Below are 26914 nucleotides of genomic sequence, written 5' to 3' on the forward strand. Positions count from 1 at the left end.
TAAAAATGTACAATATAAGGACATAATACAATCAAGCCAGTTGATTGTATCATTATACAGGGCAACAATCTTCCTTTACGACGTAGCAACACTTCGTAAGTTGTTGGTTGATCGTTGGAGCGACAACAACAACCAAGACAATGAGTATGACTCTGATTGTACTCTTAATGCTTTCCATTGTCTTTGTTATAATATGGATTATTATGCTTTCTAGGTGTTTTAATTGTTGTCAATTTCTCGTAAAGGTCTTCAATGGCATGTATTTGTGTGACGGTTCACTCTTAAAATCATATCTTTTTCACATTGTATATATAATCATATCATTCTAGGAAGTTTCTAAATTTATTCTTAGATTCATAATAGCAACATTTGTTTTTGTTGTTTTCGTTACTAAAACTTGTGTTGGAATTATGTGGTAACTAAAACGTTCTAATAATATTGCAAGTCAATTAAAAAAAATTGTAATTAAAACTTTTCAAAAAAATTAAATTCAATTACAGTTTCTACCTTTATTTCAAGAATATTCAAATCAAGGCTTTCCTCTCTTTCTGCCCTTATCAAAAAATATAGTTTTTACTTTTTCCATATATCCATCTTGGTTGTTATACAAAATACATTCGTTTTGTCTTCCCTCTCTAACAAAAACAAAGAAAGCTATCAAAGGAGATGTCTACCAGTCCTACTCCCTTTCAAAGGTGAAGGTCCAACACCAGATTTTTTTTTTATCATCAAATTCCATCTTTGACTTTTGATGGTCTTGTTTTAAGGTTTTGCAAATTCATTGGGGTTTATATCTGAGGAAGCTTATATAGATTCAATTTTGCACTAAACATGGCTTTGTATAGGAAACCATATACAATGCAAAAACTACAAATTTTACACTTTGTTTCTATTAAACAAACTTGTCTTTCAAAGCCATCCATCATTAATAATCATATCCAAATAAATATTGCAAAATAAATATCATGAATGTAACTTCACCTTGTGAAAATAGGTGTAACAAATATAAGAATTGGAATAACAATTTAACCATTAATTGTATAAGAAATGGGGAAAGAACAAAATAATTTTGTAAATTTATAAATAAAAAATCACTAGTCCGAATAAGTAAAGCAACCAACTAAATGAATCAACTAAAATTGAAATACGATTAAACAAACTGGATGAGAAAGCTTCTTCTTCACTAATGGCTCCAAGAGATTATCGTCAATCAACTCAGTGGGATTGAGACTACGGATATAAAACATTTGTTTGGAGATTGAGTTTTTATATCCTTCTTGAAGCTTGTTTTTTTAAGATCTCCTTGTTCATTCTCCGTCAAAGCTAACAAAGGGATTCTCCCTTCTTCAAGTGTCTAAATTAACAGTCTTATTCCTTCATTAAATGTACTTAACAAATTAAAAAAAATGAAAAAATGGGTGGGGCCACCAAAAAACTAAGCAACCAGAATAATTTCACAGTCGTGCAATTACATGCGAGGCTTTAAGATTCGAGATTTTTATGATCATTAGAACATAGATAATTGGTTTGCATAGTACATGTTATTAGGGAATTATGTATTTTTTTTCCAAGCGTATCGTAACGAAGTATCGAGCAATTTCTAGTGGATAACAAGGAATTTGTTTTATGTTAAACATAAACTTTTTAGCATGTTTCATTTGACGCTTGTGAATTGAGGTCATAGACATTTCAAATATAATATAATGTAACTTGGTGTGGTAAAATTATCTCACTAGAGAAAAAAAGATTTGTATAAGATCTATCCAAATAAGTCTTTCATGTTAGTTACATTATTATTTTTTCGCACTGAATAAAACAGAGGAACATAGTCTCCAGTCCTAAATAAAAATGTACAATATAAGGACATAATACAATCAAGCCAGTTGATTGTATCATTATATAGGGCAACAATCTTCCTTTACGACGTAGCAACACTTTGTAAGTTGTTGGTTGAACATTGGAGCGAAAACAACAACCAAGACAATGAGCATGACTGTGATTGTACTCTTAATTCTTTCCATTGTCTTTGTTTTAATATGGATTATTCCGCTTCTAGGTGTTTTAATTATTGTCAATTCCTCGTAAAGGTCTTTAATGGCATGTATTTGTGTGACGGTTCACTCTTAAAATCATATCTTTTTCACATTGTATATATAATCATATCATTTTGTGATGTTTCTAAATTTATTCTTATATTCATAACAGAAACATTTGTTTTTGTTGTTTTCGTTACTAAAACTTGTGTTGGAATTATGTGGTAACTAAAACGTTCTAATTATTGCAAGTTAATTAAAAAAAATGGTATTTAAACCTTTTCAAAAAATTTAAATTCAATTAAAGTTTCTTCCTTTCTTTTAGGAATATTCAAAGTATGGTATTTATATCGTTATTTTAAATATATTAATTAAGGCTTTCCTAAAATCATTCTTAATTTAAGACGATATTTAACAAATTAAGTGCTAATTAAAAAAATTTATAATTAAGAAAATTGATTAAGATTTGAACTAATTTTCTCATAAAAACGAAAATTTAAAAGAATGTATTATTTGCAATATATCCATATGTATGTACATAAATATCTAATTGATAGGGGCATGCTACCATGACAGCTTATAATTATAGCCTATCTTAAAAACCTCTTTCAACCATCCAAATCTATTGAAATCTACAAACAAATCAAATTTCTAAATAACATAACAAATAGATAGGGGTAAACAGATCATTTTCACATTCCTTTTTAAAATTGAACCCAAAATCAGTGGATATGTTTCTCCCATTCCCTTCACAAACCAATCGTTTATTCCTCATCTCCTCCTCTTCCTCTATTTCCATTCGAACAATAATATATATATATATATATATATATATATATATATATATATATATATATATATATAATAAACCCCATTCTTAGTTTAGTTCTCTTTTCTGCGTTATCGAGGAAAACATATAGTTTTACTTTTTCCACATATCCATCTTGGTTGTTATACATAAAACATTGGTTATGTCTTCCCTCTCTAACAAAAACAAAGAAAGCAATCAAAGGAGATTTCTACCCGCCATACTGCCTTTCAAAGATGAAGGTCCAACACCATATTTTTTTTAATCATCAAATTCCATCTTTGACTTTTGATGGTCTTGTTTTAAGGTTTTTGAAATTCATTGGTGTTTATATTTGAGGAAGCTTCAGTAGATTCAATTTTGCTCTAAACATGGCTTTGTATAGGAAACCATATACAATGCAAAAACTACAAATTTTGCACTTTGTTTATATTAAACAAGCTTGTTTTTCAAAGCCACCCATCATTAATATTCATATCCAAATAAATATTGCAAAATAAATATCGCAAATGTAACTTCACCTTGTGAAATAGGTGAAACAAATATTAGAATTGGAATAACAATTTAACCATTAATTGTATAAGCAATGGGGAAAGAACAAAATAATTTTGTAAATTTATAAATACAAAATCATTAGTCCGAATAAGTAAAACAACCAACTAAATGAAACAACTAAAATCGAAATTCGATTCAACAAACTGGATGAGAAAGCTTCTTCTTCAATAATGGCTTGAAGAGATTGTCGTCTATCAGCTCATTGGGATTGAGACTACGGATATAAAATATTTCTTTGGAGATTGAGTTTTTAATTATATCCTTCTTAAAGTTTGTTGTTTTAGATCTTCTTGTTCATTCTCTGTCAAAGTTGACAAAGGGATTCTCCCTTCTTGAAGTGTTAAAATTAACGCCCTTATTCCTTCATTAAATGTACTTAACAAATAAAAAAATGAAAAAAATAGGTTGGGGCCACCAAAAAAACTAAGCAACCCTAATAATTTCACAGTCGAGCAATAATATTCGAGGCTTTAAGATACGAGATTTTTACGATCATTAGAACTGAGATAATTAATTTGCGTAGTACATGTTACTAGGGAATTATGTATTTTTTTTCCAAGTGTATCGTCACGAAGTCTCGAGCAATTTCCAGTGGATAACAACGCAATTTGCTTTATGTTAAACACAAACTTTTTAGCATGTTTCATTTGAAACCTGTGAATTGAGGTTGTAGACATTTCAAATATAATCTAATGTAACTTGGTGTGATAAATTTATCTGGCTAGAGGAAAAAATACGTGTATAAAATCTACTTAAATAAGTCTTTCGTGTTAGCTAGATTATTATTTTTTCACACTGAATAAAACAAAGGAACATAGTCTCCAGTCCTAAATAAAAACTTGCAATATAAGGACATAATATAATTAAGCCAGTTGATTGTATCATTATACAGGGCAACAATCTTCCTTTACGACGTAACAACACTTCGTAAGTTGTTGGTTGAACATTAGAGCGAAAACAACAACCAAGACAATGAACATGACTCTGATTGTACTCTTAATGCTTTCCATTGTCTTTGTTATAATATGGATTACTCCGCTTCTAGGTGTTTTAATTGTTGTCAATTTCTCGTAAAGGTCTTCAATAGCATGTATTTGTGTGACGGTTAACTTTTAAAATCATATCTTTTTCACATTGTATATATAATCATATCATTTTGGGATGCTTTTAAATTTATTCTTAGATTCATAACAGCAACATTTGTTTTTGTTGTTTTCATTACTAAAACTTGTGTTGGATTTATATGGTAACTAAAATGTTTAAATAATATTGCAAGTCAATTAAAAAAAATGGTAATTAAATCTTTTCAAAAAATTTAAATTCAATTAAAGTTTTTACCTTTATTTCAAGAATATTCAAAGTAAGGTATTTATACTGTTATTTTAAATATATTAATTAAGGCTTTCCTAAAATCATTCTAAATTTAAGACGATATTTAACAAATTATGTGCTAATTAAAACATTTCTATAATTGAGCAAATAGATTAAGATTTGAACTAATTTTCTCATAAAAACTTATAAAATTTGCACTACCAATTTGAAATTTAAAAGAATGCATTGTTTACAATATATACATATGTATGTACATAAATATCTAATTTATAGGGGCATGCTACCTTGACAGCTTATATTTATAGCCTATCTTAAAAACCTCTTTCAACCATCCAGATCTATTGAAATCAACAAACAAATCAAATTTCAAAATAACAAAACAAATGGATAGGGGTAAACATGTCATTTTTACATTTTTGTTCAAAAATTGAAATTAAAATCAGTGGATATGATTCTTCCATTCCCTTAACAAACCAATCGTTTATTTCTCATCTCCTCCTCTTCCTCTATTTCCATTCTAACAAACTTAACTGAATGTATATATATATATATATATATATATATATATATATATATATATATATATATATATATATAAATATATAAATATAAGATTTGAACTAATTTTCTCATAAAAACTTATAAAATTTGCACTACCAATATGAAATTTAAAAGAATGCATTGTTTGCAATATATACATATGTATGTACATAAATAACTAATTTATAGGGGCATGCTACCTTGACAACTTATATTTATAACCTATCTTAAAAACCTCTTTCAACCATTCAGATCTATTGAAATCAACAAACAAATCAAATTTCTAAATAACAAAACAAATGGATAAGGGTAAACATGTCATTTTTACATTTTTGTTCTAAAATTGAAATTAAAATCAGTGGATATGATTCTTCCATTCCCTTAACAAACCAATCGTTTATTTCTCATCTTCTCCTCTTCTTCTATTTCCATTCTAACAAACTTAACTGAATGTATATATATATATATAAAAACCCATTCTTCATCTCCCTCTCTTTCTACACTTATCAGAAAACATAGTTTTTACTTTTTCCACATATCCATTGTGGCTATTATACATAATACATTTGTTTTCTCTTCCTTCTCTAACAAAAAAAAAAGAAAGCTATCAAAAGAGATTTCTAGCCGTCCTACTCCCTTTCAAAGATGAAGGTCCAATAGCAAATTTTTTTTTATCATCAAATTCCATCTTTGACTTTTGATGGTCTTGTTTTAAGGTTTTGGAAATTCATTGGGGTTTATATTTGAGGAAGCTTCTATAGATTCAATTTTTCTCTAAACATGGCATTGTATAGGAAATCATATACAATGCAAAAACTACAAATTTTGCACTTTGTTTCTATTAAATAAACTTGTCTTTCAAAGCCACCCGTCATTAATACTCTTATCAAAATAAATATTACAAAATAAATATCGCGAATGTAACTTCACCTTGTGAAATAGGTGTAACAAATATAAGAATTGGAATAACAATTTAACCATTAATTTTATAAGCAATGTGGAAGTAACAAAATAATTTTGTAAATTTATAAATACAAAATCATTAGTCTGAATAAGTAAAGCAACCAACTAAATGAATCAACTAAAATCGAAATTCGATTCAACGAACTAGATGAGAAAGTTTCTTCTTCACTAATGGCTTCAAGAGATTGTCGTCAATCAGCTCATTGGGATTGAGACTACAGATATAAAAAATCTTTTTGGAGATTAAGTTTTTATATCCTTCTTGAAGCTTGTTTTTTTTAGATCTCCTTGTTCATTCTCCGTCAAAGCTAACAAAGGATTCTCAATTCTTCAAGTCTCAAAATTAACGGCCTTATTCCTTCATTAAATATACTTAACAAATAAAAAAAATGAAAAAAATGGGTGGGGTCACCAAAAAACTAAGCAACCCTAAAAATTTCACAGTCTAGCAATAACATGGGAAGCTTTAACATACGAGATTTTTACGATCATTAGAACATAGATAATTGGTTTGCATAGTACATGTTATTAGGGAATTATGTATTTTTTTTCCAAGCATATCGTAACGAAGTCTCGAGCAATTTCTAGTAGATAACAAGGCAATTTGCTTTATGTTCAAAACAAACTTTTTCGCATGTTTCATATGACGTTTGTGAATTGTGGTGGTAGACATTTTAAATATAATCTAATGTAACTTGGTGTGATAAAATTATTCGCTAGAGGAAAAAAGATGCGTATAAGATCTATCTAAATAAGTCTTTCGTGTTAGTTACAATATTATTTTTTTGCACTAAATAAAATAGAGGAACATTGTCTCCAGTCTTAAATAAAAATGTACAATATAAGGACATAATACAATCAAGCCAGTTGATTGTATCATTGTACAGGGCAACAATCTTCCTTTGGGACATAGCAACACTTCGTAAGTTGTTGGTTGAACATTGGGGCGAATACAACAACAAAGACAATGAACATGATTCTGATTGTACTGTTAATGATTTCCATTGTCTTTGTTTTAATACGGATTATTATGCTTCTAGGTGTTTTTATTGTTGTCAATTTCTGGGAAAGGTTTTCAATGGCATGTATTTGTGTGACGGTTCACTCTTAAAATCATATCTTTTTCTCATTGTATATATAATCATATCATTTTGGGAAGTTTCTAAATTTATTCTTAGATTGATAACAACAATATTTGTTTTTGTTGCTTTTGTTACTAAAACTTGTGTTGGAACTAAATGGTAACTAAAATGTTCTAATAATATTGCAAGTCAATTAAAAAAAATGGTAATTAAATCATTTCAAATAATTTAAATTCAATTAAAGTTTCGAACTTTATTTCAAGAATAATAAAAGTAAGGTATTTATACCGTTATTTTAAATGCATTAATTAAAGCTTCCCAAAAATCATTCTAAATTTAAGATGATATTTAACGAATTAAGTGCTAATTAAAATATTTTTATAATTGAGGAAATAGATTAAGATTTGAACTAATTTTCTCTTAAAAACTTATAAAATTTGCACTACCCATATGAAATTTAAAAGAATGTATTGTTTGCAATATATACATATGTATGTACATAGATATCTAATTTATAGGGGAATGCTACCTCGATAGCTTATATTTATAGCCTATCTTAACAACTTCTTTCAAGCATCTAGATTTATTGAAATTAAAAAATAGATAAACATTCTAAATATCAAAACAAATTGATAGGGGTAGATAGGTCATTTTCACATTCTTTTCAAAAATTAAACCCAAAATCAGCGGATATGTTTCTCCCATTCCCTTCACAAATCAAACATATTTTCCTCATCTCCTACTCTTCCTCTATTTCTATTCTAACAAACTCTACTGAATAGAGTTTTTTAGATCTCCTTGTTCATTCTCCATCAAAACTAACAAATGGATTCTCCCTTCTTGAAGTGTTAAAATTAACAGCATTATTCCTTCATTAAATGTACTTAACAAATAAAAAAAATGAAAAAAATGGGAGGGGCCACTAGAAAACTAAGCTACCCTAATAATTTCACAATTGAGCAATAACATGCGAGACTTTAAAATACGAGATTTTTACAATCATTACAACATAGATAATTGGTTTGCATAGTATATTTTCTTAAAGAATTATGTATTTTTTTTGCCAAACATATCGCAATGAAGTCTCGAACAATTTTTAGTGGATAACAAGGTAATTTAGTTTATGTTAAACACAAACTTTTTAGCATGTTTTATTTGACGCTTGTGAATTGCGGTAGTATACATTTCAAATATAATCTAATGTAACTTGGTTTGATAAAATTATGTCGCTAGAGGGAAAAAGACGTGTATATGATCTATCTAAATAAGTCTTTCGTGTTATTTACTTTATTATTTTATTGTACTGAATAAAACAGAGGAACATAGTCTCCAGTCCCAAATAAAAATGTACAATATAAGGACATAATACCATCAAGCCAGTTGACTGTATCATTATACAAGGCAACAATCTTTCTTTGGGACGTAGCAACACTTCGTAAGTTGTTGGTTGAACATTGGTGCGAAAACAACAACCAAGACAATGAGCATGATTCTGATGGTACTCTTAATGCTTTCCATTGTTTTTGTTTTAATATGGATTATTCCGCTTCTAGGTGTCATGATATAATATAATGATGCAATCATTTTGTCTTAATGTTAAATATGTTTTTGTTATACATAATACATTCATTTTGTCTTTGCTCTCGAACAAAAACATAGAAAGTTATCAAAGGAGATTTCTACGCGTCTTACTCCCTTTCAAAGATGAAGGTCCAACACCACATTTTTTTTTTCTCATCAAATTCCATCTTTGACTTTTGATGATTTTGTTTTAAGGTTTTGGAAATTCGTTGGGGGTTTTTATATGAGGAAGCTTTTGTAGATTCAATTGTGCTCTAAACATGACGTTGTGTAGGAAACCATATACAATGCAAACACTACAAATTTTGCACTTTGTTTCTATTAAACAAACTTATCTTTCAAAGCCACCCATCATTAATATTCTTATCAAAATAAATATTGCAAAATAAATATCATGGATGTAACTTCATCTTGTGAAATAGGTGTAACAAATATAAGAATTGGAATAACAATTTAACCATTAATTGTATAAGCAATGTGGAAATAACAAAATAATTTTGTAAATTTATAAATACAAAATCATTAGTCCAAATAAGTAAAGAAACCAACGAAATGAATCAACTAAAATCGAAATTCGATTCAACGAACTGTATGAGAAAGCTTCTTCTTTACTAATGACTTGAAGAGATTGGCGTCAATCAGCTCATTGGAATTGAGACTATGGATATAAAAAATATGTTTGGAGATTGAGTTTTTTATATCCTTCTTGAAGCTTTTTTTTTTAGAACTCCGTGTTCATTCTCGGTCAAAGCTAACAAAGGGATTCTCCCTTCTTCAAGTGTCAAAATTAACGGCCTTTTTCCTTCATTAAATGTACTTAACAAAAAAAAAAATGAAAAAATGGGTGGGGCCATAAAAAAACTAAGCAACCCTAATAATTTCACAGTCGAGCAATAACATGCGAGGCTTTAAGATACGAGATCTTTACGATCATTAGAACAGAGATAATTAGTTTGCCTAGTACATGTTATTAGGAATTATTTATTTTTTCTCCAAGCGTATGATAACAAAGTCTCGAGCAATTTCTAGTGGATATCAAGGTAATTAATTTGCTTTATGTTAAACACAAACTTTTTGCATGTTTCATTAGACGCTTGTAAATTGCGGTTGTTGACATTTCAAATATAATCTAATGTAAGTTGGTGTGATAAAATTATCTCGCTAGAGGAAAAAATACGTGTATAAGATCTATCTAAATAAGTCTTTCGTGTTAGTTACATTATTATTTTTTCGCACTGAAAAAAACAGAGGAACATAGTCTCCAGTCCTAAATAAAAATGTACAACATAAAGACATAATACAATCAAGCCAGTTGATTGTATCATTATGCAGGGCAACAATCTTCTTTTGGGACGTAGGAACACTTTGTAAGTTGTTGGTTGAACATTAGAGCAAAAACAACAATCAAGACAATGAGCTTGACTCTGATTGTACTCTTAATGCTTTCCATTGTCTTTGTTTTATTATGGATTATTGTGCTTCTAGGTGTTTTAATTGTTGTCAATTTCTCGAAAAGGTCTTCAATGACATTTATTTGTGTGACGGTTCACTCTTAAAATCATATCTTTTTCACATTGTATATATAATCATATCATTTTGGGATGTTTTTAAATTTATTCTTAGATTCATAGTAGCCACATTTGTTTTTGTTGTTTTCGTTACTAAAACTTGTGTTGGAACTAAATGGTAACTAAAACGTTCTAATAACATTGTTAGTCAATTACAAAAAATGGTAATTAAACCTTTCCATAAAATTTAAATTCAATTAAAGTTTCTACCTTTATTTCAAGAACATTCAAAGTAATGTATTATACCGTTATTTTAAATGTATTAATTAAGGCTTTTCAAAAATCATTCTAAATTTAAGACGATTTTTAACAAATTAAGTGTTAATTAAAACCTTTATATAATTGAGCAAATAGATTATGATTTGAATTAAATTTTTCATAAACAAACTTTTAAAATTTGTACTACCCATATGAAATTTAAAAGAATGTATTGTTCGCAATATATACATATATATGTACATAAATATCTAATTTATAGGGGCATGCTACCTTGACAGCTAATATTTATAGCCTCTTTTAACAACCTCTTTCAGATATCCAGATCTATTGAAATCAACAAACAGATCAACATTCTAAATGATGCGCGAAGATTCCAGCAGTCGTCCAATCCAACATATTGAAAGAGAGGTATGCGAAAAGATTCTAGCAGTCGTCCAAATCAGTAGTCAAAGTATTCAGGAAAATGATGTGCGATCTCAATAATTATTTGCAAGTTCTGAATCCTGACATCAAGGACACTAACAATTCTAGAGACTTGATGAGGAGACTCAAAATACATGTGCAACTCAAGCAACAGAGAATCACCGAATGCTCATGGAAGCCTCCACTCGATGATAGAGTCAAAGTAAATACGGATGGAGCATTAAACAGTAGAGGACCAGGACATGGAGGAATGATGAGGAACAAAGAAGGAAGAGTTCTGGGGTGCTTCAGTGGAAGTGGAGGGATGAAGTCTATGCTATTCCAAGAACTCAAGGCTTTAGAGGTATGTCTAGGTAGATGTATACAAGAAGGGTATAAGGAAGTTGAGGTTGAATTAGATTCCTTGAGAGCCATCAACGCCATAAACAAGGTGGAGAAGCCAAGTGGTATTGCTTGGATGTGATCACGTCTATTGAGATGAGGAGGAAAATGTTCAGAGTTATTATTGTATCAACCCCTTTTTGGAGTACTGAGGTGGCATGTCCGTTGTCCCAAAGTAGTATAAGAAAAGGGAGACGCGAAATAATGGATCGAGGTCACGACTCTATAAAAGTGGTCAGGCTGTACAAAAGCATGTGAGAATTGAGTGGTCAGAGTCAAAGAAGAGGCAACGTAAGGGAAAAGGGATGGGGAGTACCGAAGCCGAGCTGCGGAACCCTAAAGGGACAGGTGTGTGGAGGTGGACCAGAGGATTAGGAAAAGATCAAGGGACGAGAGAGAGGGGATGGCGATATAAAAGGGAACAGTAAGGAGAGAAAAAAAGGGAGGGGGAAATAGAGAGAAAAAAGAAGAAAGAGAGAGAGACCAAGACATAGGATCTTAGTGGTGTGTATTCTTGTTCATACATTTGGCGCCGTCTGTGGGGATGAGGTAGGTCCACGATTTGGGAAGAAGGGGAAGTTGTGAAACATGGCTCCAGTTAAGAGAGGAAGAGGTAGAGGACGAGGCCGAGGAAGGCTGATGAGGGAGGATGCCCTTCAGAACGAAATGGCAAGTGTGGAAAACATAGAGGTGGGGGAAGAGGAAGACGAAGATTCGGTGCCTGAGGCGACTAGGTTGCTTCAGGAGGAGGTAGGTAGACTTAGGGAAGAAAATGAGGAGTTGAGAAGAGAAAGAGAAGACAGTAAGGGAGGAGCGGATACCGCAGTACCTGCGGGTAGTGAAGTGGAAGTGCAAAGCGAGGAACTTCGTCAGGTAGCCGGGGTGAACCATGCAGGAGGCATTACCATGGAAATGGTGCAGGCCATAATAAAAAAAGACAGAGAAGCCAACCACGCGGTGGAAAAGGAGAAACACGGCGCGGCCAAGAAGGTGGTGGACAACCTAAATCAGAATCCACTTGCTGACTCGGTTTGGAATTCGGAGGTACCCAAAAGGTTCACACAGCTGCGGTTTGAAGGTACGACGGGAAAAGAGATACAGCGGACCATTTGCATCACTTTCGGCAGCAGATGCCGCTGTGGCAAAAGGCGAAGTATGATGGCCTCCGTTGCATGATGTTCCCTGTCAGTCTGAAAGGGGGAGCATTCGACTGGTATTATCGGTTGGCATCACGGAGTATCTAGAGGTTCGAGGAGTTAGAGCAAGCTTCTGTGACTCACTTCATCTACTAGAAGAAGAGGGTAGTAGAGACACTCAGAGACTTCTTGTGCAGATTCAAGAAAGAGACACTGAGGGTGGAGAGTTTGGACGAGCGCACTGCTGTCATAGCATTCTAATATGGACTGAAGTAGGGAACCAGGGTGCATGAATCAGTATCAAAGATTGAAGTTACCACCTTGCATGCTTTGTACTTGAAGGTAGAAAGGTATATTTGATACGAGGACATTTTGCGGAGAAATAGTAAGGAGCACAAGAAACTCGAGAAGTTAGTGCACATTGTGGCCGCGGAGGATTAGAGGGGTAGAGATAGGGCCGCGGCACAGGACGGAAGGGCCTACAGAGGGGAGACATAGAGAGCGGATAGGGCAGGGACCAAGCCCGAACGGAGTACAGGGAGAGGAAACCTTACCGCGAGATAGACTTGACTCCACTGAACAAGCCGTTGGAGGAAATCCTGCCCCTGATCAAGGGACATCGGCATTACGAAGAACCGCAGAGCTTGCCTAAGGAGATAGAGGGAAAGCCATTTTGTGCATACCATCAGGTCAGGAATCATGCTACTAATGAGTGTTTTGCTTTACATTGGTTGGTGGAGATAATGATTCGGCGAGGACAGCTAAAGGAACATGTCAATGAAGTTCAGTCGATCGAAAGGGTACCTGCCGCGGTCAGAATCCTGGGCACGATAAATGTTATTTTCAGTGGTGAAATGCTGGGAAAAAATGTACATCGAGATAAGGTGAGGGGGACAGCCAGTCTGTAACAGATAAATGAAGTGGTGAGTAGTCCACGACCGGTACTAGGGGGCAACAAAGGGAATGACATGATAAAATTCACTCTAAAGGATCTGGAGTCGGTAAGCTCGCCTCATGAAGACGCGCTGGTAATTACCATAGCGATGGGAAATTACATGGTGAAAAAGGTGCTGATAGACTGTGGGAGTTCAGTGGATCTGCTATTTCAGAGTGCGATGGAAGAAATGGGCATAGGAAGAGAGCAGATGAAGCCCCCTCAGACTAACTTGTTCGGATTTAACGGCAGCATGACGGAGCCATTTGGGGAACTAGTGCTGCCGGTGACCGTGGGGCCGATGACCATTTTCACTTGGTTCATGGTAGTGGATACTAACTCACAATACAATGCGATCTTAGGAAGAAAATGGATTCATGAGATGAAGGCATTTACGTCTACCTATTACCAAGTGATCCGTTTCCCGATGAATAGAGGAATGTACGAGATAAGGGGCGATCAGGTCGCGGCACAGAACATCCACCAGGTGACAGTGAGGGGTATGGGCCGCGTCACTGACAAAGAGGCATCGGGGATAGGAGACAAGCTAGCATAGCAATTACAGATTGCGGCCATAGAGAAGAGACCGCTTATCGGGGGAAAGACAATGGACGAGATTGAGGTTGTGAACATCGGGGTAGCAGAGGAGGAGAAGTTTGTGAACGTAGGGCCAAGTTGTTCTGAAGGTTGGAAAGAGAAATTGATTGCCTTGTTAACTGAGAAGAGCGATGTATTTGCATGGACGATCGAGGACTTGGAAGGGTTGGATCCAGACTTCGCGTGCCACAGGTTTTATATGCGAGAAGGGGCCCGCCCAGTCCATAGAAAATGAGGAGAATGAGGCCTCAGTATGCACAAGGAATTCGAGAGGAGGTGAAGAAGTTGAAAGATGCTGGAATCATCCGCGAATGCAAGTTCACTGAATGGTTGTCGAACGTGGTAGTAGTACCTAAGATGAATGGGAAAGTAAGAATGTGCGTGGATTTCACGGATGTCAACAGCGAATGTCCAAAGGATTATTATCCAATGCCGCGGATAGATGAATTGGTGGACCGAACTGCGGAGTATAAGTTCTTTTCGTTTATGGACGCCTCCATGGGCTACAATCAGGTGGTGATGTACCACCTGGACTAAGAGAAGACAACATTTATAGTGGAAGGAGGAACATACTGCTACACCAGAATGCCTTTTGGTTTGAAGATTGCGGGGGCAACATTTCAGAGAGTGGGGGAGAAGATGGTGGAGGCTAAAATCAGAAAAAAGATGGAGATCTATATAGATGACATGGTAGAGAAGAGTATGATTGAAGAGGAGCATTTGGAGGGGCTGTAAGAGACATTCGCCATAATGCAAAGACACAAGCTGATGTTGAACCCAGAGAAGTGCACATTTGGGGTCGCATCCAGAAAGTTCATGGGGTATATAGTCACATACCACGGTATAGAAGCGAACCCAGATAAGATTAGGGCTTTACTAGAGAAGTTGTCCCTGCAGAATGTGAAGGAAGTTCAGAGGTTGGCGGGTAGGGTCGCGGCACTTAATAGATTTATATCCAAGTCATCGGACAAGTGTCGGCCCTTGTACCTACTGTTAAGAAAGACGAGTGACTTTTAGTGGACCGAGGCATGTGAAAGGGCGTTCCAAGAATTGAAAGAATATTTTGGCAAGGCCCCGATCCTGTCGCGGCCAGGACAGGGGGAGAAGCTGTACTTATACCTGGGGGTGTCTGAGTGTGCGATTGGTTCAGTACTGATAAGGATAGTAGGAAAGGCAGAGAGGCCGGTGTACTTCCAAAGAAAAACAATGTTGGACGCCGAAACGAGGTACAGTAGGATTGAAAAGTATGCCCTGGCCCTGGTCTTCTCAGCACTAAAGTCGAAACCATACTTTGATGCTCATTCTGTGGCGGTAGTGACTAACTTGCCACTCAAGCAGGCATTGAAGGCCGAGAAATCGGGAAGAATGTTGAAGTGGGCCGTGCTGCTCAGCTCTTATAAGATCGAGTACCAAGGCAGAACCGCAGAGAAGGCCGAAGCAATGGTGGAATTCCTGGCCGAGTTTCCTATCAAAGACCCCACCTGGGGGGAAGAGATGGTCATGGAACAGGAGATGGAAAAAAATTATGACCCCTTGGATCTGTGGGACATGTGGAATAGCTGGAGGGTGTTCGCGGATAGATCAGCTACAGATACTGGGAACGGAATTGGAGTGGTGCTGGTCACTCCCGAGAATACTCGCCTAGAGTTGGCAATGAAACTGGGTTTCGTGGCTTCGAACAACGAGTCTGAGTATGAGGCAGTGATAGCAGGGATGGATTTGGCCAAGGATTTGGGTGTGCGCAAACTGACAGTGTATTCTTATTTTAATTTGGTAATATGTCAAGTTAATGGAGGATTTGCGATGCGGTGCCCCCGGATGGCCAGGCCAATTACCTAGAGGTGGTGCAGAAAAAGGCAGGAAAATTCGAGAAGATCAGTTTTGCTCATCTAGGCAGGGGGGAGAATAGACACTTCGACACCTTGGTGTACGTGGCCGCAATACTACTGAGTAAGAACATGGATAGATGGAACCCATCAAGAGTTACTTATCGGGGATAGATATAGGGGACAAAGGTGAGAGAAGGAGAATGGAACAGAGGTCAAGGAGATACATTCTGTCAGATGGATTGTTATATTGGTGGAGCATCAGCGGGCCATTTTTGAGATGCTTGGGGCCGCAGAAAGCTCAAGAGGTGTTAGGAGAGGTTCCCGAGGGGGATTGTGGAAGCCACTCGGCAAGAAGGGCGACATCCCACCGGTTGCTATCTCAAGGGTACTTCTGGCCCCACATGAATAGAGATGCAACTGAGTATGCCAAGAGGTGCCAGAAATGTCAGACCTCTGTGCCGCTGATTCATTCACATGCAGAACCATTGCACAAGGTCTTTAGCCCGTGGCCATTCGCTATGTGGGCATTGGATGTTGTCGGGCCCCTTCCAATGGCTAGTGGCAAAAGGAGGTTTATGCTAGCCGCAATAGACTATTTTACGAAATGGGTTGAGGGTGTGGCCTTGTAACAGGTGAAAAAGGAACAAGTGAGAAAGTTTTTGTGGGAGAATATCATATGCCAGTTTGGGCTACCACACACCATCATTGCGGACAGTGGTACTTAGTTCACGGGGGAAAAGTGAAAGACTTCTTCCATGCCTACAAAGTGAAGCAAGGGTTTTCAGCCCCGTACAATCCTGAGTGGAATGGACAGGCAGAGTCTTCCAACAAAGTCATCATGGATAATTTAATGAAAAAGCTGGAGGAGCACAAGGGGTGCTGGGCAGATGAATTAAATCATGTTCTGTGGGGGTATCGCACTACACAGCGGACATGTACAGGAGAATCCCCTTTCGTAATGGCCTACGGAGTGGAGGCAGTGATCCCAGTGGAAATGATGTGTAACACCCGTATTTTTAAAATACGTATGTAGTTATTAATTTATTTAAAAGTCAGCTGGATTGGATTTGGGATACGTGGGCCTGGTTTCTGGGCCCGAGTCTGTATTGGACTTGGGTTTCCAACCCAAGTATATAATCACATTGTTATAGAGAATAGGGTTTTTGGAGAATAAAATAATAAAAATGGAGGCAGAGATAGAAGCGGGATTTCTAGAGCGTTGGAGTGCGACGATTCGGACGACGAGGGTTTCGTCGAGTTGAGTTTTAATACAGGTGAGTAGTTATTTTTGCTATTTCACTAAATCTATGGTTTTTCGTGTATCGGTATATACGGACATTTTTTCTCTGTCTAAGGTTTCTGTCTGTTATTACTGCTCAATTTCCTATTTTTATTTGGTGTTTTGTTGTATTTGGTAAATTATGTTGGAGTGTTAAACTGTTGAAACTCTTAAGTGATGGTTCATAAGGCACGAGCCCCAAACCATCACCCTCTCTTTTATACTGTCGAACTGGGATAATGAGGTGGTGTGGATGGTTTTATTTTGAACTGTCAAAGCTTTATGGGTGTTAATGGCAGATAAAGCCCAATTGCAAGAAATCGTCCTCTATGTTTATTTTGAACTCTGTTGGGGTAGTGAACCCTTATTTACTGATGAGGTTAGGATTGAATGACGTTGGGTTGATGTTTGGTTTTGGGTGATTGAGTGATGTAGGGGCAGTGAAGCTTGGAGAAATCGTTAATGGCGTCCCCTGTCATACTGTGGTTGGAACTTTTGTAGTTTTGCTTGTTTGGTATTTGTTGGTTTGATGAATTGTTGGTTGTGGATGTTTGATTAAGTGTTGTAGAGTGGAGGGGGGGCTGTTGAAAGCTTGAATAAGCCATTAATGGCGGACGGTTCAGATCTAGATTTGAGGAAGAGTATTTATTGAAGGAGTTAGGGATTTCGCTTTTGTTAAAGTAGTGGGGGTTTTTCCCCTGAGTATTTTCGATTTGGTTTAGACGAGTGGAGATTAGTGGTGGCTGGTGGTGGCCGATTTGGTGGCTGCTGGAGGGAGAAGATGACCGACTGGGCCTTAGGCCGATTTCGGTTTTTGGGCCTTAGCTTATTAGTTGTTGGGCCGAAATTTCTATTTTTGATTGGGCCCGGTTTTGTTTTAATTTGTGGACCAGTTCAGTTTAAAGTTTTTGGGCCAGTTTCTAATATTGTTCGGGGCCAGTCCATAAGAGTTAATAGAGATTCAAATGGTTCAACATGTAGACTTTTGGGTTCTAAGGTTTGGGGTTTGGGCTCGGCTAGTTAGGTCCGAACCGTTTCCTTAGTCATGAGCCTATGAGCCATGCACCTTGACCTTAGCCATGAACCATGGCTATGACCATGAACCTATTGAACATAGAAACGACAGTTTGACTTTGACAATGATAGTTTGACTTTGACCATGATGTGTTGATTTTGACCATGACCTATTGACTTTGATTTTGACCGTTGACTTTGACCGTTGACTGTGGAATGTTGACTTTTTCTAGATTTTCACATATTTAAGAATATGGACAAATATAGTAATAAAATATTGTCAAAAATTGTATAACTTTGTTTGTCATTATCTAATTAAGATTTGATGTAAGTAGTGTGTAAAACATATAAATATTGGCACGTAACAAAAAGGGAATTCGGATAATAAGACTTAGATATATATGTTTTTCTGAGTATTAAGTTACATACAGACTTAGATTCATGGACTTTAGTTTTAGGCTTTTTGACGGTTGATAAGTTTGACTTGACTTGTGATTTGGACTCGAATAATTATGCATGATATTTGGACTTGAGTTGTTCCTTCTTTTAAAGTTGTTTCATTTTGATATTTGGTGGAATGGTCTTATATTTTGATTATTTATATACTACTTATATTGTGCACAAATGGAAATAATGCGTGCCTTTGAAGGTGAATTGAGTTCACATAAATTTAGGGAATGAATACGTTACATGATTGATTGCTATTATGAGTTGCTACTGAAATGAATTATAGTATGTAAGAAGGCTTGAGATATTCCATATGGTGTAGTCCAATATATTATTGGCACGTAAAATAATAAATTTTGAGATTTGATATAGAGATACTTGGATATCGTGCAATGAATAGTATTGGCACGTGATAATGTGGATTGCATTATAACGAGAAACGTTGAGTTTCAGTATAGTTAAGTATACTGGCATGAGATAGAATAAGAATTATTCTGAGATATAAATATATGACACCTGAATAAATTACGTAACGAAAATCCTAGAACCTAGCTACCACAACTCATATGATTTGCCCTGTGTGGGCGTATGTGATATGATTGGCCCTTGAATAGGGTGTATATATATGAGATGTTGATTGACCCATGTGTTGGGCAATCGTAGCCGAATAGTGGCTTGATTATTCCATTCGCAAAATAGAACGAGACGCGCGATATTTTATGCCGAATAGTGGCAGTACTTACATAATGGCTTCCGTGTGAGGGTTACCTGGTGTGCGGCATCCCGCTCAGGGTAGTTACGCACAGAGTGGTTCATTATGTAAGGGGAGGCATGTGGATATACATATTCGGCGTTGAGAAGCAATTGTGGTAGCTAGGGAAACTAGGTAAGACATAGATACGACGTGATTTTAGGGACACACAAAGAAAGCCTTAATTAATATAATTATGGTAATATGTTGTTTAATGATATATCTTTAGATAGATGATTGTATATAGTTTGCAGAAGGGCGGGTCAAACTAATTACTCGTGCAGAGACGACCCACTCTGTAATTGAGCATGAAATGCGGTACGTATATAATATGTTTGGTTGGTTATTTGTTTAGTTCGAACCTAAGGCGCCTCGATGGAGGAACTACATGCCTTATTTATTATGCGTATAGTTTGTTGTGTGGTTAGTGGGAAGTTAAGGCGCCTTAGTGGAGGAACTACCTGCCTTAATTATTGTACGTAAGGATGTTGTATTAGTCGTTGAAAGTTAAGGCTCCTCGGTGGATGAACTAACTGCCGTATGGATTGTGTATATATTGGTATAAGTATATGTTGTATTTTAGAGCTACTCACACCAGCATTTTTATAATGCTGACCCGATTTGCATGTTTGCTTATCGGGTGTGTTCATTAAATGAACATAGTTGATAAGTCTTGACAGGTTGAGTGTTGAAGAAGGTTATTTGCGTTAGCGTTGCACCTCAGGATATGTTTTGTTTTCCTTTGAGGTGATATAGATTTTTAGTTGAGGCAAGGTTATTTGTGTTTTCATTTGTAAATTTTTGTAATGAAGAGGACTTTTGCTTAAATTGAAATTCTTATTGGTTTTTAATTATCCGCACATTTAAACTGTTTATGGGTTTTTGGAGGTGGAGAGTGCGTCACACCTTGGAGATCGAAGAGTCGGGAAAAAATAATGTTTTTTCCGAATTCTGTCGAAATTCGGGGTGTGACATTATGGCTCCGACGACTAGAACCAAGGCAGTGGAGGCAAGGGTTAATAAGAGAATACTGACCGAGGAATTGAACCTCACAGAGGAGAGGAGAGACACTGCACGCATCAGATTGGAAGAGTATCACCACAGGTTGCAGAGACAGTATAACAAGCGAGTGAAGATGTAGACATTTCATGTTGGAGATCGGGTATTTCGGAGGGTAACCCCAGCCACCAAGGAAGAGACAGACGGGAAGTTGGGACCCAACTGAGAGGGACCCTACACTGTGGTAGAGGCAAGGATCTCTGGGACCTACAGGCTATAGACACCCCAAGGGGAGAACATCAAGCGGCCGTGGAACATCAGGATATTGAAGAAATTCCATGAGTAACTTTTGCTATGGGTGATTTTAATTAAAGAAAATTGTATTTGCTTTATTGAAGCCTTGTAATGTTAATTTCAATTAGCTACTATGTTAATGAAAACAATAGCCAATTTTTCCATCTAATGAATGTGCGTCTGCTCATGTGTGCGTTAGGCTAGGAGCAGCGGAAAATGGTTCCGACATCAATGCTGACTCCTTAGTCAACTTGGGGGCAAGCTGAGTGGCCCGGGCATACTCAGCAGTCCTCAACATCTCCACAGCTAACCTGGGGGCACGCTGAGTGGCCCGGACATACTTAGCGGCCCTCAACATCTCCTTAGTCAACTTGGGGGCAAGCTGAGTGGCTCGGGCGTACTCAGCGGCCCTCAACATCTCCATGGCCAACTTGGGGGGACGCTGAGTGGCCCGGGCATACTCATCGGCCCTCAACATCTCCTTAGTCAACTTGGGGGCAAGCTGAGTGGCCAGGCCATACTCAGCGGCCCTCAACATCTCCACGGCCAACTTGGGGCATGCTGAGTGGCCCGGGCATACTCAGCGGCCCTCAACATCTCCTTGGGCAACTTAGGGGCAAACTAAGTGGCCTGGGCACACTCAGTGGACCTCAACATCTCCATGGCCAACTTGGGGGCACGCTAAGAGGATCGGGTGTACTCAGCGGCCCTCATCATCTCTTTAGGCGACTTGGGGGCAAGCTGAGTGGCCCGAGCATACGCAGCGGCCCCCTACATCACCAAATCAAATTGAAAAGGGGTGAACGCCATGATGAAACAAAGGAATAACTAAATAGGGAGGGATGGTAACACATTACAAAAGATGAACACATGGATTACAATGAGTTTCACAAAACATGAGTTAAACCAGAAAGGGAGACACACTGCGGTCTGCTGGGACTACCCAGAAATCCAGACCTAGGGGTTGAAACAAAAAGTTGAAACATCAAATATCATATCTAAACGGTGTAACAAGCTAAGCCAACTGACAAAGAGAAACCTAAGTGCACGTCATTTCTGATTGTCCGAGGCATCTGCTCGCAGGCCACCCTCCTCTATCGCATTGGTGGATTCATCCACGTCAATGGGAGAGGAGGACACCCCAAGAATGGAAACAACTTTCGTCTCAGGAGCAGGCGTGATGGTCGCGGATTCAGGGGGAATCAAAGCAAGAGATGAGTCGGGGAGAAGACGCCCAGCAGCAGTAAGAGCTTCCAGCTGTTGATTCAGTTCACGAGCTATCTTCTTAGCAGCCAGGACCTTGAAGTGTTCAACAACACCTTTCACTGACTATTCCAAGTCAGCCTGAGCGGCGGCCCTGTCGGCTTCCCTCTGACTCTCTAGCTGAGAGGCGATGCTTGCCACATAGTCCTTGTAGGTTTCCTTGGAGCGCTGGAGCTCCTTGTGATGTTTGAGGGCAATGAGACGGGCGTCATCCCTTTCCTTCTCCAGTTGGGCGCATTTCGCTTTCCACCCAGTGGGCGTGAATCTCAGCCTTCATAGATTCAAATGCGTCAAGGGTATTGGTAAAACCGCGAATCACATAACCCACATACAGGCTTAGCTGAAGGTATAGACCCAGTTAGAGAATAGTAAGCAATAAAGAAGAAAAAAAGAGGGATGCGAGGCATACCTGTTCCCAGCCAGTGTAGATCGCCACTCGGTGGGAAGCGAAGGAGCCAGAATCCCCATACACTTGATCCCTAAGGAGGTGGGAACTAAAGAAGAGAGACGCCATAACTGCTGGATTATCTAGAGCAGAGTCACGAGTGGTGACGTCGCGGTCTCTGGCCTTGAATTGAGGATGCCAGATTTCTAAGGGCCTTTCAGGCAGGGGACCAATGTGGACCGCCTCTTTACCAATACGGCGGGAAGAGGACCGCGGTGATGAGGGTCGAGAGGAAGGAGCAGGGGCAGTGGGGGCAGCAGTCTTGGAGTTCTTGATCGGAGGGCCCTTGGCAGTGGCATTGTTGGGCGCATCACCATCAGAATCGCTGTCCCAAAGCTTGAGTTTGGTAACATCCATATTGTCAGAGATGCCTGCAGGGGAGGCAAAATCATCGTCCCAGTCACCTATGGAAGAATAAGACACGGGATTTATGCGTGGGGATTGAGAAAGAAAGAACCAATGGAGGGCTTACGAGTCTGAGAGGTTGCGGCCGTCCGGGCGAGAGCTTAGCTGTGGGAGATTTTTGTGGTATACCCAAAGGACTGATGGATTGGGGGTTTCGCCTTCCGTTTCTTGGGGGGAGATGGTTTGGGTTTCCTCTCTTTGGGTGGGGGCAGAAGGTATAGAGGGCCACGGTATTTGCCAATGTCTTTAAGGGATGGGTCTTGGAGGAGTGGACTCCCTTTGTCGGGGTCAATGCCGAGGATGTCGCACTGGCTGGCCCAAAGGCCGCAGAGTCTGGTGAAAATCGCAGAGGAAACACCAGTGTATATCTGGGAGTGGGAATCTGGGTTCCAACCTGAAAAGCAGAGGAAAAAACATGTCGAGATAATCATATATGAAACAAACAAAGCAATCGACTAAACTCACCGCAGCGGATAAAATGGGAGTGCCTCAGGGACAATTCAGGGGGAAGAGCAGTGGAAAGGAAGTTCCCAGACACATGGAGGGGATAGTGGTGCCAAACCTTGTCGGAGGAGGTGATGCAGATAACAAACGACTTCTTCTGCGGATGCACGCAGAAGGATTGATACCCCACGCTCCCAACCTTGGTGCTTTTCTTGATAAAATAGTGGAAATGATGTCCTGAAGGGAAATCCACGGGGTATTTGTGGTAATGTAATAGTTGGCAGCGTACATAATTAGCCAAAAGTTGCCAATGCCTTGACACGGCGGAATGTTAAAGTGGTTGCAAACTTCAACATCTAACAGGGACAAGGGGAAGCAGAGTCCAGCCGCTATTTGCCCCACGGTTGCTACCAAAAACCTCGGCCGCGGCGGTACTAGATGGGGAAAATGAGTGACCCCGAGCACATGTTCTAAGACCACATCCTCAGGGATATCGTAGGCAGCCTTTACAGTGGCCAGGTTGGGTCTGCGGTAGTGAGATAAAGAAGAAGGTAGCGCGGAAGATCTACCGAAGGTGGATGGGGCAGAGGCCCCACGGGTCGACTCAGTGGAAAGAGATTTAGGGAGGTTTGTGGAGGGACCGGAAGATCCAGACTCTACTGTGGAGCTAGATGATCAGGAGGTCGGGGACACAGATCTAGTCGATCTGGTAGCGGAGGAGCCACCAGACTTAGAGCCTGACATGGGACTAGGGTGCGATGAACAAGACCAGATGGGGGGTAAGAGTGATGAATGAACAACAGAAGAAAAGAAAGGGTAACAAAAGAACAAGAAACCAAAAAATGACCAGCTAACTTACGCTAGAAAGAAAAGGAGAGTAAGGGATACGGACGCAAACCTGAACAGAGAGGGCGATCGTCGTGTGGAGCGGAAGTGAGATGCAAGAGAAGCTTCACCAGAGTGGGTAGGACAGAGGAAAGGAGCTTGCAAGGAGGTAAGCAAAAGAAAAATGGTGTGAGGAAAGTTGAGAAGGCAGTAGGCAAGATGAAAAGTGAAGAGTCGGGAAAAGGAAGGAATGCGTAATAAATGAGGGGGGCGCAGGTGACAAAGAGAGCCAGTCAAGAGTAAATGTGTGGCATTGCGAGAATCGAGGAGACATGGCTAGTGGGGCGTGCGCCACAAGGCAGATGCCTAGGGACGCGTGGCAAGGGCCCGGAGGTCAAGACAATGGGTAGCATGATTGTCCGAAAGATTCGAATGATTGATGGGTGACAAGATAGCTCGGTAGTCTGACAGCTAAGGAGTCTCGACCCACGAATCCGTTCGGATCCGCAGAGCGAGAGGGGGCATCTGTATCAACCCCTTTTTGGAATACTGAGGTGGCATCTCTACTGACTCAAAGTAGTATAAGAAAGGGGAGACACAAAACACTGGATCGAGGCCGTGGCTCTATAAAAGTGGTCATGCCGTACAGAAGCATGTGAGAACCGAGTGGTCAGAGTCAAAGAAGAGACAACGTAAGGGAAAAGGGGTGGGGAGTACCAAAGTCGGGCTGCGGAACCCTAAAGGGACAGGTGTGTGGAGGTGGACCAGAGGATGAGGAAAAGATCAAGGGATGAGAGAGACGTGATGGCGATATGAAAGGGAATAGTAAGGAGAGAAAAATAGGGGAGGGGGAAATAGAGAAAAAAAAGAAGAAAAAGAGAGAGAGAGAGAGAGAGAGAGAGAGAGAGAGACCAAGACATAGGATCTTAGTGTTGTGTATTCTTGTTCATACAATTAACTTCTCACATGTGTTCCGAGAAGTTAATAGAGTGGCTGATTACGTAGCTAGTCTTAACCAGGAAAATAGCTATTCCACTATTCATTTGGGGCCCCCATTAGACGAAGTAACACAAAGTCTTGTAAATGGGGATGCAAGTGGCCAAATGTACTTAAGAAAATTTTGAGGAGGAATACAGGTGGGGGTTTGCCTAACCTTAGCTTAATTGTTGCAAAAAAAAAAACATTCTAAATAACAAAACAAATGGATAGGGGTAGTTTCATCATTTTCACATTTTTTTCTCAAATTGAACCCAAAATCAGTGGATACATTTCTCCCATTCCCTCCACAAACCAAACATTTATTCCTCATCTCCTCCTCTTCCTTTATTTCCATTTGTATAAACTCAACTGAATATAATAATAATAAAAAAAAAACATTCTCTTTCTCCCCTTATCATAAAACATAGTTTTGACTTTTTCCATATATCCATCTTGGCTTTTATACATAATACATTCGTTTTGTCTTCCCTTTCTAACAAAAATGAAGAAAGGTATCAAAGAAGATTTCTACCCGTCTTACTCCCTTCCGAAGTTGAAGGTCCTACACCAGATTTTTTTTCCTTAAATTCCATCTTTGACTTTTGATGATCTTGTTTTAAGGCTTTGGTAATTCATTGGGGTTCAGATTTGAAGAAGCTTCTGTAGATTCAACTTTGCTCTAAACAAGCCGCTGTACAGGAAACCATATACAATGCAAATGCTACAAATTTTGCACTTTGCTTCTATTAAACAAACTTTTCTTTCAAAGCCACGCTTCATTAATATTTTTCTCCAAATAAATAATGCAAAATAAATATTGCAAATGTAACTTCACCTTGTGAAATAGGTGTAACAAATATATATAAGAATTGGAATAACAATTTAACTATTAATTGTAAAAGCAATGGGGAAAGAACAAAATAATTTTGTAAATTTATAAATACCAAATCATTAGTCCGAATAAGTAAAACAACCAACTAAATGAATCAACTAAAATCGAAATTCAATTCAACAAACTAAAGAGAAAGCTTCTTCTTCACTAATGGCTTCAAGAGATTATCGTCTAATTTTTTGCTTAAAGGTAATTGATTAATGAATAAAATAGAGTTACATTTTGATTACAAGAGATAAGTAAGATCGTAATTTCAAGTTACAAAGCAAGTAGGTAGTATATGGATCCTTCACCCTTAGAAAGTCTCGTCCTCCATTTCACCAAATTTTGGTTCCAGCAGCTAGTGTTGCACCATACTTAGACATGTTGTTTGTAGCAAAGTTAGTTTCTCTCCATGTATACGTGACATTGATCCATCTAGCTTCTCACTTTAGCTGTTCCCACTCATCCCTCATTGACCAGTGAACAATATTCTTATGAAAAGGATTCGCTACTACCTTAGAGTCTGTTTCACTCCATATAGATGTTTAGCCCATCTCGAGTGGTTTCTTGATCCCTTCCATTACTACTGCTTCCTCTGCCATATTGTTTGTTGTTAGATGGAGTCCACTAGCTGCCGCACCCAAAACTTTGGCTTGATCATCTCTAAAGACATTACCCTACCCTAATCTTCCTAGGTTCCCTAGTGAGCATCCATCTGTGTTTACCTTGAGGATGTTTGCTGGTGGCAGTAGCCAAAAACATTCAAAAATCTTTGGTACCGCTCTTAATTTATGCTTTATATGAAGGTTATGCAGTATCCTCAAGTTTTGTATACTATTGTTCATGTGCCCCTTCGATTTCCCATGTGTTCTAGCCATCTCTCTTTTGATTTCTTAGCTTATGTACTTAAAGCTC

The 26914-nt window shown here is 38.0% G+C and overlaps 3 protein-coding genes across 3 annotated transcripts; all 3 read left to right on the forward strand.

Moving 5' to 3' along the window:
- The first annotated feature begins 11144 nt into the window (after nt 1-11144).
- On the forward strand, nt 11145-11567 carry LOC147493312 (uncharacterized). The gene has a single exon (XM_086567816.1). The coding sequence runs from the start codon at nt 11145-11147 to the stop codon at nt 11565-11567; it is 423 nt and encodes a 140-aa protein (XP_086423942.1).
- A 2097-nt stretch (nt 11568-13664) lies between these two features.
- LOC147493313 (uncharacterized) lies at nt 13665-14111 on the forward strand. The gene has a single exon (XM_086567817.1). The coding sequence runs from the start codon at nt 13665-13667 to the stop codon at nt 14109-14111; it is 447 nt and encodes a 148-aa protein (XP_086423943.1).
- A 1247-nt stretch (nt 14112-15358) lies between these two features.
- LOC147493314 (uncharacterized) lies at nt 15359-15991 on the forward strand. The gene has a single exon (XM_086567818.1). The coding sequence runs from the start codon at nt 15359-15361 to the stop codon at nt 15989-15991; it is 633 nt and encodes a 210-aa protein (XP_086423944.1).
- The last annotated feature ends 10923 nt before the right edge of the window (nt 15992-26914 follow it).

The sequence above is a fragment of the Coptis chinensis genome, chromosome 6 (genome assembly GCF_015680905.1).
Source record: "Coptis chinensis isolate HL-2020 chromosome 6, ASM1568090v1, whole genome shotgun sequence".
Taxonomy (NCBI): domain Eukaryota; kingdom Viridiplantae; phylum Streptophyta; class Magnoliopsida; order Ranunculales; family Ranunculaceae; genus Coptis; species Coptis chinensis.